Raw genomic sequence first — 18,711 nt, forward strand, 5'->3', positions numbered from 1 at the left:
TTTTGCCTCTCTCTCTTTCTCGTTTTATACAAATTCAAATTGTATATAATGTCTCTATTTCTCATTTTATACAATTCAATTCTGTCTTTCTCGCTTTCTCGTTTTATACAAATTCAAATTGTATATAATGTCTCTATTTCTCATTTTATACAATTCAATTCTGTCTTTCTCGCTTTCTCGTTTTATACAATTCAAATTGTATATAATTTCTCTCTTTCTCATTTTATACAATTCAAATTGTATATAATTTCTCTCTTTCTCGTTTTATACAATTCACTTCAATTGTATATGTATAACGACTTATATATATATAAGTTTGCTATAGAGCGCAATTATACAAACTTTGATATAGCAAACAAATATAAATTTTATGTTTGATACATGTGAACGTTGCCCATTATTATATATAAAAATAACACCCTTTACACATTTAAGGTTATATATATAGAGAGAGTGTGCATCTTTTTAATAAGAATTAAGACCAAAAACATATATTGGTATAGCCACCAAACAGTAAGATTTTATTGTCTACAGTCAACAACAACGAATGATCTGAAATTATTAACACTTTAATCGTAAAATAATATTATTTTCCAGTTATAAGAAACATAATTAAACCCCTTCAAAGTTTTGATGGTAAGAATCTTAAAATAATAAAATCAAGATGATATTATATCGCGCCCAAAATAAAATAACGTAATAACTACTAGTCCTGATGATGGGCGTGTCCTTCTATCGTTTATATTGGTACTCAATTTACATAAATTTTATAATATTATGAGTTAATTACATTACTTATGTAATAATTATTTTTTAAAATTATAAAAATTTCTTAAAATTTATGAATTTTGAATATATAACTAGACTTTGAATACAATATTGGACTTTCGAATACATTATCACACATCCAGATACACAAGGGAGTGTTGTATCCGAGAAGAAAAAAATGTATCAAAAAGACATTAAGACATCTAAATACATATTGAAAAGATGTACCAGAGAGGGGATTGATGTACCCGAAAAGGAAGGGATGTACCACAGAACGAATGAACGTATTCGAGAGAAGAGGGATGTATAAAACAAAAAATCTTGATTATTAGGGTGAATCTAATCAAACATCGCAACAAACAAATCCACATTATCGATCAAATAGTTACACAATAATTTGAATATTAATTTTATGTTTTATCGGAGCAGTTTTAATTTATGTATGGTTTATCATGGGTTAAGACGTGAGCACTATTTTTATATTTGCTTTGCAATATTATATAAATTAATAAGATTAACTTTGAAATAAAATTAATAATAATTACCTTAAAATTGTGATGAAAAAAAAAAGGGGACAAATTAGCAGAAAAATTGTTAATATTGTAAAAAGTATGCGCAATACATCGACAATCTTTTATGCAAAATATATATACATACCACCTATATAACAAGTCCCTCAAACTTGTTATAACGTATATAGTGAATATTCATATTCGATATTTTTTACTTAAATTTTGAAGAAAAAAGATTGTGTGCCATCACTTTAAATTATATTACATAGATAATTTAATCATATAAGTCTGATATTTTACGGTTTATTAAGGTTAATGCATATAATTTAGTTAGAGGTGTCATATATATTTTATTTGAGTGACTAGCTTATTTACATGACAGACGCTTGAGTAGTTGTCAATGAGTTCCACCTAAAATTATTGACACTGCCAGTTTCATTTTTTAAGCCAAAATTAAAGAATAGTCATTTTTAGAATTGTAACTATAAATGTACCCAGAAATTCAGAAATCACTGAAAAATAGTTAGTACTAAATTTTTTTTATATTTATGACATTGTCAATTGTCATTGTCATGTATAAGACTTGTAATATAATTATTTTCCACAATCAATAAAATATGTAACTTGTCCTTAGAAATTCATTTCAAGATCTTGAATTTTTTTCACATTTTTCACTTTGAATCCATGATACCATATATTATCATCTTTCCACATCAAAAATGGCAACGAATTCTCAAACGCGGGCTATTTTCAATTTATTGTCCAAAAAAAAATACCTAACTCGTGATTTTTACCATTTTTTTTAATTTTTAACTCAATATTTGATACTTAATTTGAAACATCAGTTAACCTAAATTTATGTCATATAAAACTTAACTTTATTTATAGAATTGAAATGAAAAATATCTGATTCAAAATAAAAGTCGAACATGATTGCACCTCTTGACTCAAATCTTTGTTCATTTGAGTTAGTTCATTGCACCTTTAATTTTTTTATGAAAAAAGACCATGACTTTTTTAACATAGATAAAATGGGGTTATATTGTCTTTTTCTCAATTAGCCCATGATCTATGTGATTAATTTCAAAGCTAAAATACAAATCTCAAAACCATGGACTAGCTAGTATATGATCCCACATTATTGGTAACAAAAACCATTGGCTCAATAATTATATAATACACATATGTTGTACTATGTCTGATTTGATCTGTTTCTTTCTGCCATTTTATTGATTAATCAAATGATGACACAATTGATAGGAAAAAACATCTTTTGATTTTCCTCTTTTCTTGATTCACATTATTTTCCTAAATTGGAATGATGAATAGTACGTATCAATTTCCAACCCAAGAAAATAACTCTTTGAACATTGCGATGAATTAGGAAGTATTTCTTCGTATTTTGAGAATTAGTCGAGATTTAAAGTAAGTATTATAAACTAATGGGAAAACTAATAATGAAATAATTAAAGATATATACACTTGCGAAATAACAAATTACTATATTATATCAAACTTGTCATGAAAATGTATCTAGCTAACATTGTACTAGCTCTCTTAGCCTTAGATCATTGGCTATCACTTATCAGAAAGACGAGAGCTTAGGAATATCAATATGATTAAAAATCATTAAGGTACGATCTTTAGCTTAATTCTTTCTGTCTTTTGAACGAATCTAGTGAACCATATAATATATAATTACATAGTTTCACATCTAGGGAAATGACAACGCTGAAAAAGAAATTACACCTTTAAATTAAGATTTTCGATTGTGTTTCACGTATTTTTAGACTATCAACGGCAGTTTAATTAAAATTTAAACTTGTATTTCTTCGAATATTTCATTAACGATGTACACTTAATCAGTATCTAACTTGAAATCCTAAATTGAGATTAACTCTCCCTTTGCGGGGGTGGGGGTGGGGGGTTTCAAAGAGGTGGTTTGGTAACTAATTCGAAGAAGATAAGTTACGTAGATATTAAATCATGCGTAAGTAAGTTATGTCTTATAGTTAATTAGCATAAAATTAATATGATCACTATAACAAAAACAACTTTTAGCGCCATTAAATATTGACACTAATAAAGAATGCTAAACTTTTACCTGCATTAATTAAGTGTCATTAGAATCAATATCGCTAAAGGCTTTAGAAATATATACAAAGAGTGACAATTGCCGCTAAAAATACATATTTAGCGACAATTAAGAATTAAATGTCGCTAATAGTCATTTTTGTTGTAGTGGATGTTCAGTATGTAATTTAAAAACTGACATAATTAATCCATATATAAGTTATTAGGAAATTTATCTATATGTATTATTTTATAAAAGAAAAAAGGTAGAATAAGTTTCTAATGAATAACTAATACACATATTAATAACTAAACCATATATACTACTTTATACATAAATTTTTTCATAATTAATCCATATATTACTAATATCATTATTGTTATAATTCTAACCAGCGATCGAACGAGTCACAAGAGAATCCAATATTTCAGCAAAATGCACAAATTAAAAGAATTAAAAGAGGCCAGTGTCGATATGTGAGAAGTAATTAGAAGTGGCCATCAATATTCACAGAATTTAGTATTCATATTTTTTTTTAAGATTTTGCAGATATAGTCAAATAGGGGTCTTATACAATCTCGTCTTTTTATGCTGCTTCTGTGTAACTTATTTTTCATCTTTTTGCACTTTTAGCCTCAATTTTTTTCTTTGAAAAAAGACACTTGGACAAATAAAATGCATTTTTTCTTATTTCAGGCTCAAAAATCAAGAATTTATGAAATTAGTACAAAAAAGGACATACACTAAAGGCCAATACCAAAGATTTCATAAGAAAAAAAAGTTTAATTTCATTTTATCTAAAATTTATATTAGTTCGTTATGTTGAAATTATTTTTATTGATAATTTTTTTAATATTATGATCTACGTGAAAAATCAAATATTATATTTCTTCTTCCTTTTGGATGTCTTACTTTTTCTTTTAGTTTTAACACAAAAAACAAAATCTTTCTTTGTTTAACAAGTTTTCTAATTGCAACATTCTACCCGATGAGTTTGACATCACATGATTTAAAGCGCTATTCACATATTTAATTAAAGATCACAAGATTTAATTTTTATTTTATTTTTTAATTTTTATTTCTAATTAAATTAAGATACTTAATTTGAGATAAATAGAATACCAAATATTATTCTTATTTATACATCATCTTCCTGGCATATTTACTAATCATTTAAAAGATATTTACAAGAGGTACTTTTTATCCTTTTCATAAAACTTAAAATATAAGATTTATTATTCTTTTAAGATAAAACAAATACGCCGTTTGCTATAATAGCTTTAAAGTGTGAAAGTTCTTACACATGACGATCATATGCAAAATGAAAAATTATAATTTATGAATTCTTATCTTTTTAATACAAATCAAAATTTAAGCTAAAATAATTAGATGGTGCAAATTTGTAACAATTAATTATATATGATTTTTTTTTAAAAAAAAATAGATGGGATGAGATAAAAGTTGTCCAGTCAATTAATTAAGTAGTTAGGTAATGTGTTTGTCATAAAAGGGCAACGTGACAGTCGGTACATTTTCTCTTTATTTATTTATTTATTTATTTATTTATTTATAATTTATTTATGATAGTAAAATACTATATAGTATTAGAATTGTACCTTTCAAGTTGTATAAAATTACTGTGGCTGTTTAATATGAGCCTTACAAAGGGAAGCTAAAAACCAAAATACTACCTGCCAAATTAAAAGCCTACACCATAGGGATAAATATATATATATGTTTGTAGGTAGTGGTTTTATGTTTTAATCTTGTGGGCTGTCTAAGTTGTATTCTTTCTTTAGATCCTGTTTTGGAGTAGTAATTTCTGTTAGTATCCTAAGTACAAATGAATGATATATCGAACGACGATGATTCGAATATATCTGAGATACATGTGAATTTTTTTTTATGTATTTAGAAGCTAAAATATGTGTATTTAAAATATAAAATACGTAAAAGAAATTTAACAAATGATATATAATATGTCATATTTTAAAAGTATAGATAATAATAATTCAGTATTTCGGGAATAACATTAAGGAATGAATAGATATAGTTAATAATAAATACTCTCTCCATTTTATAAATAATGGTCTAGTTTGATTTGACAAGGAGTTGAAGAAAATCAAGTAGATTTTTGATCATGTGGTACTAAATTAAAGTTACGTCAAATATATAAAATTGTTATTTAGGGCCCGTTTGGATGGGCTTAATAAAAGCAGCTTTAAAAAAGTACTTTTGAAAGTGCTGAAACTTATTTTTAAAATAAGCAGTTATGTGTTTGGATAAAAGTGCTGAAGTTGCTATGCCAAACGTGAAAAAAGAAAAATGGAAGAAAGAGATGTTAGGATTATGTGGGTAATTTGGAGATTGTATAAAAATATTAAGGGAAAAAAGATAAAAATGTGATCAACTTAAAACAGCTTATAAGCTAAAAAAAAAAGGGAAACTTACATAAATGTGCTATAATAATAAAATATTTACCATTTATAGCAACAATATTTTTTTTCACTTGATCGCTTTTAATTCATTTATAATACAATTTTAATACATATTACAGATTTATCACAGTATTGCTATAAATGGTAATAAACGAAAAGTATCGCTAAAATCAGTAATTATTTTTTAAAATGTATTAATTTATGTAATTTTTCCAAAAAAAAAGCACCCTACCCCAGCTTTTAACTTTTGGCTTAAAATAAGTTTTTTTAAACTCAAAATAAATTTTTTTGAGTATTGTCAAACAGCTAAATAAGTCAAAAATCAGCTTTTAAGTCAGTTTGACCAGCTTTTAAGCTGAGCCAAACAGGCTATTAATCTTGTGACTTTAAACATGTCATGTGGAAAGTTATTATCAAAAAAAGAAAAAAATTTATTCTTTTTTAAACAGACTAAAAAGAAAAGAAACTTTTTTTTAAAAAAACGAAGAAAATATAATACAACGAACAAATAAAATTAAACAGAGAGAGTATGAATTTCCAGTCATAGATATAGTCTTTGGTCTTTGCTAATTTCATCTCTAGGTGTTTTATACTCATTGTTAATTATGGATAATTTGTTATGTAAACAGTGACGGAATATATATATATATATATATATATATATATATATATACTTTCTGTCTAAATAAAGGATACTCCCTCCGTCCGGTATTATTTGTCATGATTTCTATTTTTAGAGTCAAATTATAAAAATTTTGACTAACATTTAAGATATATTTTTTCATCATATTAATATGCAAAAAATTGTAATTAAACTATTAAAGTACTTTTCATATAGTTTTAGAATATCTAATTTTTTTGTTTAAAATATCAAATTAATGTGATCCAATTTTTACCTTTAAAAATTAGTCAAATTAACTTTCGATAAGCATAACATGACAAATAATTTCGGACGGAGGGAGTAATGATTTTTGAGAATAATTATCTTAAAAATATTTGTTGCTTTAGGAAATTTAAGATAAAATATTCAATATTTTTTTAATTTTATCCGTAGTAGTAAATGTTGATGTAAATTACAAACACCATTATATATATATATATATATATATATATGTATATATATATATATATATATGGGGAATGATACATAAATAAAATAAATAAAGAGATTATATTTTAAAACGTAAATAAAAATAAAATAGTAAAAATTCTTTCTAATATTTTCTTAAAAGACCTAGTAAAGAAAAATATGATAAATAATTTAAGACGAAGGAAAATATCTAATTGCAATAAATAGCAAGCAACACTATTTTAGTTTTTTTTGTTCTTTTTTTGGACAAACACATTAACCTTAATTAGTTATATCATTTTGCTTGTTCAAGTTACTTACCCGTTGGCAAATTATTCACGATTGATACAAACGCGTTGAATAAATATACAAACATGTATTTTTTTTTTTTCTAGTTGTGACTTGTGAGTAAATACAACTAATTAACATTGAAATATTCATGCATTCTGAATTTATGATTTTGAAAAATGAACACAACAATGGTTGACAAATCAAAAGAAAACAAAAACAATAGAGGGAAAATATAAGTTTCCTCAAATAAAAATTGAAGTTTTCAAACTCGGAAAAAGGAGGAGGATTACTGTAGGTCGATAAAGACTAAGATAATTTTAATTTGGCCGACTTAATTAATCAATGAGGATTTGCATAATCGGCCCTAATTTATTTTGAATCGATGATAACAATTCCACATTTCATTTTTAAAAAAGGTTTAAAAGTTGTTACATGGATAGTATAATTGTAAATTTCTTATTATAGGGTTTGCTTAGATTGTAAACACATTTTATATTGAATCTTAAGATTATGAATTTGCGTTATCAATAAAATAACAAGGTGAGAGCTTATAAGAAAATGTTTAAAAAAAAATTTTTAAAAAGGTAAAGAAGGAAGATGGCTAACGCCTAACAGGCTAACGTACACTAGCAGACACTAAAAATTTTGGAAAAACATAAAACGTGCCTTCTAAAATCTATTGGTACAACATATTTATTGTTATTATAAGATGTTGAATAATATAAATACGATAGTAATATTAAAATAATACCAGCAGACGGTAAGGCTGGGAAAGACCACAAGAAGCTGGAGAAGGGACAGGCCTCGTCAACGGTCCTGCTCCGCTTTATACTAAGAGAGTTTGGTTGGATCGTTTAACTTTGTTTTAATGGATAATTATGTCCTCCAACTTTGAATGTGTACAAGTATATATTTAAACTTGTATATAATTAAACAAATAGACACACATGTCCTACATGACATAATAGACATCAGACGCTACATAGGACACAAATTTGACATATATGGTGCCATGTAGGACGAATGTGTCTATTTGTTCAATTTTATACAAGTTCATATGTTTACTTGTGCACATCCAAAGTTAAAAATGATAGTAACCAATGTGAAATATTTGAGATTTTTTCAATGAAAAATGGGAGTACAGAAAGATTACATATTAACTGGAAAGGAATTATAAGGTGAGAAATTAATTTTTCTTTTTTATCAACGAAATGAAAATATATTATAATTACTCAAATATATCTGATTATTTCTCTGTTAAGAACTATGTATATCTTTTTAATAATGCTACATTCTCCATAAGCACTTAAGGTAATAAATAAAATTAACTTAATAAACTATATTTTATATTTATTATTTCTTATTAACAAGAAACGAGCTATAGCCAAGGGTGGAGCTATGGTGTCTGAGTGTCTAGTTGGGCATTTTTCGTCAAAAATTACACTATATAGTGGTTAAATCAATCTTTATATTGATATATATATGTTATTTTTGAACATCTTTATAAACCGTACACATTGTCAAGGTTTAACTTCGTGAATCTACTTTATTTTTTATCGTAGCCTAACTCTGTAAGATATTGAAAGAGTGCAATTTTAAAGTAATAGCTCAATAACATTTAATGTAAAAATATACGTGATATGCAAGATCGAATCGATATTATTTTAGAGTAATTTCTTTGCATGAAGTAGAATTTTGTATTTATCTTAAGAAGCTACCCCACGTTTTGGTACCTAGGCCAGAAATATAAAGGGAAACTTACATAAATATACTATATTAAAAAAATATTTACCATTTATAGCAATAATATTTTTATTTCACTTGATCACTTTTAATTCATTTATAATACAAGTTTAATACATATTACAAAAAATAATTTATTATTCACATATAATACAAATTTTATTGATGAATAATACATTTATCACACATTTTAATACACTTATAATACAATGTGATAATTTTTTACCAAACAAACATGATATATTTCAAAAAAACAATTATAATTCATATATATTGCATACATAATTCACTTTTAATACATATTTCAGATTTAACAAAACATTGCTATAAATGGTAATAAACAAAAAGTATCGCTAAAATCAGTAATTATTTTTTAAAATGTATTAATTCATGTAATTTTTCCTATATGCATATTCGTTTGCAGTGTTTGTGGATTTTAAAATATTTTATTACAATATAAATAATATCATTTATATTTTCTCCGAATTGTTTAAGCTTGGAATATTCTTATTCTTAGGAAAAATAACTTAAATACACAACTATAAGTTTTATATTCTCTAATTTTCCCTTCTTTTTTTAAATATTACATAATTCCCTTTTTTTTAATTTTAGTAGAAGTGTATAGATACATAACATTCTCTCTCCTATAATACACAATTACCCAATATAATGCCTATTTTTTCTCCATTAAAACACTCAATCTTCTAAATCAGTTTTTGAATTTTGAATTATTAATTTTAATTAAAACACCCAATTTTGAAATTTTGAATTTCAAAATTCAAAAAATTTGAAATTTCAAAAATCTGGACAATTTCTCTTTCTTGCTTCATCACGTTTCCAGTTCTTCTTTCTCCATCATCGTCTTTCTTCTTCTTAACCCAGCATCTTTTATTGGTTTCTTCTTATTCTTCTTAATCCATCATCGTCTTTCTTCTTCTTAACCCAGCATCTTTTATTGGTTTCTTCTTTTTNGTTTAGTCTATGCTTTGACACATGAACTAGATGTGTATCATATGATTTCCTATGTATCAAGGGTTTTTTAAATTTTTTATCATGTATCAGTGATTAATTTCAATAAATGCGCCATCAAGTGTGCTTGCTGATACATTTTGAATCAGTGTGTATAGTGTTTTAGATGATGCATTGATACATGAATTTGTTGTGTATCATAATATTTTCTATGTATCATGAGGTTTTGAAAATTGTTATAATGTATCATTCACTAAGTTTAATAACTGCGTCGTCAACTGTGCTTGATGATACATATAGAATCAGTGTGTATAGTGTTTAGTCGATGATATAATCTTTGATTTTCAAAATTTGAAATTAATATCCAATTACGTGCTGATTTAATGCTGATTAATGATCTGTTACCGTAAATTGATCTGTTTTAGTTAACAAGATTAAATGTACCGTTTTTCCCCATTTTTTTCTTAACAGTTTAAAATTACCATGTATCATTTACCATGTATCACTAGAGTCTAAAGTATCACGGCACAACAATTTTAAGGGATTTTTAGTAAATACTAAATTTGTCGGGACAAAGTGTAATTATTGAATAACATTATGGGATTCCTTAAATTTTTACATATTCTTATTCCTTATTAATTAGAGGGATGAATTAATCTTTTGATTAAAATTGATCATCGTTCCAATAAGGAAAATATTAGTGAATAATTATTATTATTATCTTAACTCAGTTTTGTGACATCACGTATACAAATAATATATCTATGTAAACTAGTGTAGTTAATTAATAATAGTATTACGTGTGTTTTATACGTTTAGATGCATCGATAGTAAGTAATTATTTTTCATTAAAAAAATGCATGTTAAATTACAATACTAATATACACAAATTATTCAACGGTAGATATAATCTAAATCCTTTCTTTATACTTAGCTTTGTCCGTTTCAATTTATTGTTCTACTCTTTTTTTATTCGGTTAAGATTTTTTTTTTTTTGCAACTCTGTAGTTTCATACTATAAGATTAAAGTCATTTTGATATATTTTATGTATCTTTAATTAAATGACAAGGTTTAAAAGTCTTTTAAACTTTTAAAATTTCATTTCAAGTTAAAATTAGATAAATAAATCGAAAAGATGGAGAGTAATATGAAGTTAAAAGCTTAAAGGGATCGACTGTTGCTTTATTGATTAAATTTAGTAGACTTCAATTAGGAACCTTCGTATTTCCCTTCCTAACGTACACATTTTTATTTTTTATTTCCTAAGTCCGTCAGGAGGAGAATAATTATTCATTTCTGGAGTTTTCCACCTTCTAATTAATCATTTCTACTTATATTTGTAGTACGTACTTGTTCAGTTTCAATTTATATGACCTAATTAGAATTTCGAGAGTTAAATTGTATCATATAAATTGAGACGAAGGAAATAGTACTTGTATTTGATATCACTTTCGAACATGGAAAAATTCGCACTAAGCGAACCCCTAATTAACAAAACTGATTGATAGCTTAGTGGTAAGGAAGAAGTCGTGGAAATGTTCTTTATTGTGTAATAGCCTGCAAACTGCACTAGGCGAGCCATATGCGACATGTTCGATTCAGGAAGGTATCAATATTTGCCTCTGTCCTTCGGTGAACTAGGTATGTAATAACCTGCAAACCACATAGGAGATGTAAAAACTGCACTAGGCAATCCCTATGCGATATGCTCGACTGATAAGACATTGAGAAGGAATCAACCCTGAATCGTCCGGTCCAATTATCTACTCTCAATCCACATATTCAATTCTAAGAACTAGGGTTATTGAGTTTCAAATCAAAGCTATGGACTCAATCCACATATCCTATTTTCTTAAATCACTTGGACGTACAAATATAACTAACATAAAGTCATAAACAAGTGTTTCATATTTTTACCATACCATATATTTGAGCAAAAAATGGTAACTATTCTGATCAACTATACGTGTACATGGTACATCTAGTCCTTCTTATTTACCCCTTTATAATTAACCTGCCCTCCTTCACAAATTTGAACCTACAAAATTCACATCAACATGTGTACGTGTTTGTTTACTGAACTAAAATAAATACGTACCATCATATGCATTTATTATATATGTCTATTAATTAATGCTCATGTTCACGTACGTTTTTTTGTAATTATGAACTTGACGTTCTACATCGAGAAACCATAAGTGAGCAATGATTGTTGCACTAAAAAAAAATATTTTATTCGTTTAACGTTATCATTATTCAGATGCATATAAAGTAAATTTTACTTCAACATAATCGTATTTGATAAACTTTGTATGATAAACTATTTAATTTTACGATCACCTGCTTAACAAACACGAAGGACTATTACTTATTATTTCTTCATTATTTGGTATCTCTTTATAGCATAGATCATTGACCTAAAAACTGTACATGAATTCCTATATAGTATTTTCTAGGTGCATGTGTCCAAAATTTTATCCTTTTAGCTATACTTTATCCTTTCAGTTATATTATATATAAGAACCTGTAGCATGTGGCTATGATTCTCCCTAAGTTTTTTATTTTGTTTCATTAAAATGACTTGATTATCACAACATGGATTAGGATAAGTTATATATGGTAAAATAATCATACAAACCCCATAGTATTCCTAATTTCTTGCTATCCTTTGTTCAAAAGAAACAAGACAAAACAAGAGCTTAATAAGATGCAAAAAAATTTTAAAAAAAGATATGGTATAGATTTGATTTTATCAAGAGATGAGCTTAATAGGATGAGATGGTATGATATAAAAAAACAAAGATTCTGAATTCGACTCTCATCGTCATCGTCGTGTATTATTAAATTTATTTTTACATATTTAGGTCATACTCACGTATAAGGAGGCGTGTTAAAGACGTATAGTCAATTAATAAAAGTATGATCTCGCCACACTACATAAAAAACGATTATCAGCAGCAGTTAATTTTTAATTGCCGCTAAATATGTATTTTTAGCGATACTTAACATTCTTTGTATATGTCCCTAAAGCTTTTAGCGACATTAGTTCTAATAACACTTAACTAATAGTGTAAAAACTTTAACACTCTTTATTAATATCAATTTTTATCACCGCTAAATGTCAATATATTAATATTTTAATTTATAATTATGTTGAAGGCGTGTTAAAAGACATATGGTCATCGAGAACTAAGTTTAAGTTTGTGATTAATACTTAAGAAATGTGTTGTAATAAAGCCATGAAAATGATAAATAGGCCTTTTAAGTACTACACGAATTTAAATTAATCGAGTCAATAAATTTTATACTATTACGGAAAAATAAGGTTTCAGTGGGAACATAGGTTCGTGATTATTGTCATTATAAGGCCATCTAATAATTAATATATATGGCCCTTTAAAACTTAGCATTGTCGCTACTTGTAGATTTATTTTTCTTATATATTCTTTAATTTTTTAGATTGATTTTATCCAAATTAAGTACAAAAAGCTAATGTTGGTAAATGAAGAAAATAAAATATATTCTTCATTCAAGAAAAAATATAATATTTTTTTATAAAAAAGTATTAATATTTTTATTCAACTAGTATTAATTAATCACATACAAGTATATTTGGATTATATACTGACCTTGACTACAGAAACGTCCCCTAATGAAAAATCCAAAATCACTAGCGTGAAAAATATTAGATTGTGCAGTAATGATATATTCTTAACCTTAATAAGACACTTAACATCAGCCAAAATTTTAATTAATTAACAATTACTGTTGATTCAATTAGCATAATACTTTCTAATTAATTTCAATTAGAGGTATTTTTTTTAATTAATACCAGCTTACAAGTACTACACGCAGATTTCGTTTTAAGGGAAAAACAAGGTACGGATTAGAGGTAATCAAAACCATGAACATGATTAATTAATTAATTAATAAATGAAAAGTTAATCTAATTAAATGGGATTATTTTGACTAAAAGTATTAGAAAAGGCCTACCAACTATTTTGAAAATTTTTACAACTAGGGCCAAAAAGTATTGAGTTTTTTTTTTTTCTGTTGGTGTATATTTTTTTTTTTGAAAAAAAAATTAATATAATTTCGTAATTATTTTTGTACTGGTAATATAGCAATTAATTTCCCAGACATTTATGCATATAAAGAACCTGACAAGGTAAACCCCCCATCTTTTTCTGTACAGACACAAACGTGATCAAATAGTCAGCTGAGAAGAGAACTATTCCGTCTGTTTCATATTAATTGTTCATTTTTTATTATACGCTTTTTAAAAAATTATAAAAATAAAAAAGTAATTTTAATAATTTATTTCTTTAAAACATTTTGAAATTTTATAATTTTTTTTGAATTTTCAAAAAATAAAAGAAAGAATTGTAAGGGTAAAANGAGAGAACTATTCCGTCTGTTTCATATTAATTGTTCATTTTTTATTATACGCTTTTTAAAAAATTATAAAAATAAAAAAGTAATTTTAATAATTTATTTCTTTAAAACGTTTTGAAATTTTATAATTTTTTTTGAATTTTCAAAAAATAAAAGAAAGAATTGTAAGGGTAAAACAACAAATATTTAGTTAATGCTTTATTATTTTTATAAATTGACTAATTTTATACGAATATTTATAGTAAAGTGGACTATTAATATGGAATGATTAAATTTAAATTCAGAAGAAAAAGAAAAGAGTTAATAAATACTCATTATGTTTTATTATTTGTTCACTTTTTTTTTACACGATCTCTAAAAAAATATAAATAAAAAGGAATAAGTATTTACTTCATCCTTTTAATTTTCTTTTTGTCTCACATATGCTAAAAATGGATATTGAAATATATTTTGATTTCCAAGAGAAATTCTTTAGTTTCATATCATTTCAATAAGCAAAATTTTTTGAATCATAGCTTTAAGATAGAGTGGCCTAATATATTCATGGTTACGTTTGATTTAAGTTTGGTCATAATTTTAAATAAATCTTATTCAAATCTAATATAGCTTGTCATTTTCTCTGTGTTTACACATAGAGTACTCCTATTTAACCATGATTTTATATATATATATGTGTGAGATAACGAAGTTGACATAATTTAATATAAATATCGGACTCTTCAACTAATTACATCAGGTACTTATTATCTTTCACCGTTATAAGTATTATATAATTCTATCAATCCAGATTTTAATATATGAAAATAAAATACTTAGAGTTTTTATGGTTAATTATTGATCCACTTCGTTGATCACTTAGTTATACCATTAAACGCGCAAATTAATTCTTACCTCAATTTGACTTTCATTGATGTAAGTTGTAACTATGGAGAATTGAATGTGGTGTATTTCCAACTACATCATAGTATTAAAGAGTTCACTAATTATTTATAGTGTTTAATTTTTAGGTAATGTATAATAAATTATTATATTTTTTTATAAAGAGCATGAGATACGTTAAAATAACACTCATGAGTATTTATTTTCTCAATAATAATAACTCTAGAAATGATAGTTCCCTTTTCAAAAATTTGCCCTTACTTTTAAGACAAATTCCAAATCTATGTAGTCCAAGACTATAGGTGATAAATGACAAATGATGCCCCATAAATTAAACATTACTATAAATCTATAATTATTCTTCTTCCTATATATATCCTCCACTTTATTCATTTTATCAAGGTCCCTCCCTTTTACTTTAATACCCTCCAAACTCCTCTCTTCTTTTTCTTCCAACAAAACTCCATAGAAAAAAAAAATGGAGTATTACAATGAGAATGGGTTCTTAGAAGAATTATTATCTCTAAGAAGTGAGTCATGGGATACTACAAATGTAGTCCCTATGGAAATGTCTCATGATTTTTACAATAATGTCCTCAACTATGATAATATTCCACTTCCTTGTACTACTACTTCTAATTCCTTTGAAGGGTATTCATGTAATTTGCCATTTGACCAACAAAATTTGATAAATTGTGGTACTTCATTTTATAGTCCATTTTGTGATGAATTGTCACCACCATCTTCATTTCCTTCTCAAGATGATTTTTCATCAATTTTGGATGATGAAGTTGGGAACTATAGTTTTCAAAATTTGGAAATGGGGAATAATAGTTGTAATAATGATAATAGTAGTATTGTTATTCCTTGTAAATTGGAGGAAAATCAAGTGTGTGAAGGTGCAGGAGGAAGTGTTGGTGGAGCTTCAAGTTTTAATATTGGTTTTTGTCCAGAAATTAGAAAGTCAAAATCAAAGAAAATAGATGGTCAACCTTCAAAAAATTTAATGGCTGAGAGGAGGAGGAGAAAAAGGCTTAATGATAGACTCTCTATGCTTAGATCAGTTGTTCCAAAGATTAGCAAGGTAATTAACTTAATTAAACCTTCCTTTTCATTTATTTATTTTTTGAGAATTTTTATCCAAATAGCCAGTCAGATTCACTGTGTAGGTTTCGTTCAGGATATATAAATTATACACACTTATGCACATATACGATATATGAATTATACACATATTATATATCGATTAATTATTTTTATTTAAGTAATTGAATGGGTAAAGTGAAACCTTTGAGAGTTAGAGGAACTGGTAAAGTCATTGTCCCGTGTCTAGGAGGTCTGGTCACAGGTTTAAATCCTTGAAAACAGCCTCTCGCATGATAAGATTGTATAATAGATTTTTGTGGTCGGGCCTATTCTGAATCATGCGTATAGTTTAGTGCACCATATCACCCTTTTTAAGTAATTGGTGACTTATAAAGTTTTTGAAGGAGAAATTTACATGATAAAAATAGCAAAATTTTAATAGTCTAATTGATTGACTATCTGAATGTTTACTCGAAAAAAAGATTGTTTTTTTTTAAACTTCCAATCTTTTTTTTTCCATTTCTCCTTCTCCTGCCCCTATTAAAATAAAATAAAAAGGTAAAGTTGATAAAAGTAGCAATTATATTGACTTGTTACACTAAATTTTACTAGGTTAATTATGCTATGCATTATTTTTTTCCATGTATGTAACCATTTTTTTCCTTTTTGTAATTATAATTTTCTGATGTTAAATTACTTTTTTACCCTTGATAGATGGACAGGACTTCAATACTTGGGGATACTATAGACTACATGAAAGAGCTACTAGAGAAAATCAATAATTTGCAAGAAGAAATGGAACTTGGACCAAATCAACTAAGCTTGATGAGCATTTTCAAAGATGTAAAACCAAATGAAATGCTTGTGAGAAATTCACCTAAGGTGAGTCACAACAACAACATTTATTTATTACCTAAAATAAACCCAACAGTCTAAAGTCAGTTATATGAATTTTCACTATCATTATCACTATCGCTCGATTTAAAGTCAGTTATATGAATTTTCACTATCATTACCAGTATCGCTCGATTTAAAATAGTCTAGATCTAATTATTTTAATATATATATTTTTTTGGCAGTTTGATGTGGAAAGGAGAAGTGTTGATACAAAAGTTGAGATATGTTGTGCAGGGAAGCCTGGTCTATTGTTATCAACAGTGACCACACTAGAGGCTTTAGGTCTAGAGATTCAACAGTGTGTAATCAGCTCATTTAGTGATTTTGCAATGCAAGCTTCTTGTTCTGAGGTACAAAATTCTATGCACCTTTTTTTAAAAAAAATAAAATAATATGAGGCAAGGACGTAGCTATAATATTAGATATGTTTAAATTGTGTATCTGTATTTAATGTTCTTTAAATATGTATAAATATATTATTGTGAGTTGTGTAACTAAAACGAGTTATGAGTTGGATGACTAGTTCGGGAATTCAAATTAATGTGACATTTTTTTTTTATTTTTTTTATTCAAATTAATGTGACATGTTATTTGACTAAAAGATTTTTCTTTTTTTTAATGATTGTGATAGGAAATGGAGCAGAGAGGAGTTGTGAGTTCAGAAGACATAAAGCAAGCATTGTTCAGAAATGCTGGATATGGAGGGAGGTGTCTGTAAGCCATGTGGACTAAATCTAGAAGAAGAAAAAAAGGGGAAAAGTTCTTTTTAATTTTTTTGGATTTTGTATTGTGTCTAAATTCTGATTGGAGTCCGAAGTAAATTCGAATCATGCGGTGCATATTTGGTGGCGACGTCTTCAACAGGAGAATCGAACCCTTCTCCATACCTAAGACTCCCGACTAAAGATGAAACAGTGATGACACTATAACCTATGTTGATTTAAAAATTATTATTATTGGTTACTTGGTAGGTTCATTGAATTTGTGTATTTGACAAGTTAGGATTTTTTTTTTCTCATCAAAGTGAGAGGTTGAAGTAGATTGTTGTGATTTTTCTCATCTAAAAAAATGACTTATATTAATGCCAAAGTAAATTAGTAATTGTAGCCAAACAATTTGTACTTAAAATTATAAACTCCACTTCAATATGTTTGTTAGTAGAGTATATATGGATGTCCATTCATCTAAATACATTATTTTAAAGCGAGATATGAATAAATAGTAATATGAATATATTCCAATAACTTCAATAACTTAAAAACATACATGGTAAATTTTAAAAATATTGAATTATTAAATTTGAAATTCTAAATNACTTAAAATTATAAACTCCACTTCAATATGTTTGTTAGTAGAGTATGTATGGATGTCCATTCATCTAAATACATTATTTTAAAGCGAGATATGAATAAATAGTGGATATGAATATATTCCAATAACTTCTATAACTTAAAAACATACATGGTAAATTTTAAAAATATTGAATTATTAAATTTGAAATTCTAAATCTGTTTATACTACTATAGCTAAAGGTAGACTTGCGTTTATAGTACATATATCGATTGAACTCATATTAACCTCGTATCTCT

The 18,711-nt window shown here is 26.3% G+C and overlaps 1 protein-coding gene across 1 annotated transcript; it reads left to right on the top strand.

Annotated features, from left to right (window-relative positions):
• The first annotated feature begins 15,517 nt into the window (after positions 1-15,517).
• Positions 15,518-18,234, top strand: LOC107015965 (transcription factor bHLH93-like). Its single transcript, XM_015216423.2, has 4 exons — positions 15,518-16,223; positions 16,940-17,107; positions 17,305-17,472; positions 17,754-18,234. The coding sequence occupies exons 1-4, from the start codon at positions 15,618-15,620 to the stop codon at positions 17,838-17,840; spliced, it is 1,029 nt and encodes a 342-aa protein (XP_015071909.1). The 5' UTR covers positions 15,518-15,617; the 3' UTR covers positions 17,841-18,234.
• The last annotated feature ends 477 nt before the right edge of the window (positions 18,235-18,711 follow it).

The sequence above is a fragment of the Solanum pennellii genome, chromosome 4 (assembly GCF_001406875.1).
Source record: "Solanum pennellii chromosome 4, SPENNV200".
NCBI lineage: Eukaryota > Viridiplantae > Streptophyta > Magnoliopsida > Solanales > Solanaceae > Solanum > Solanum pennellii.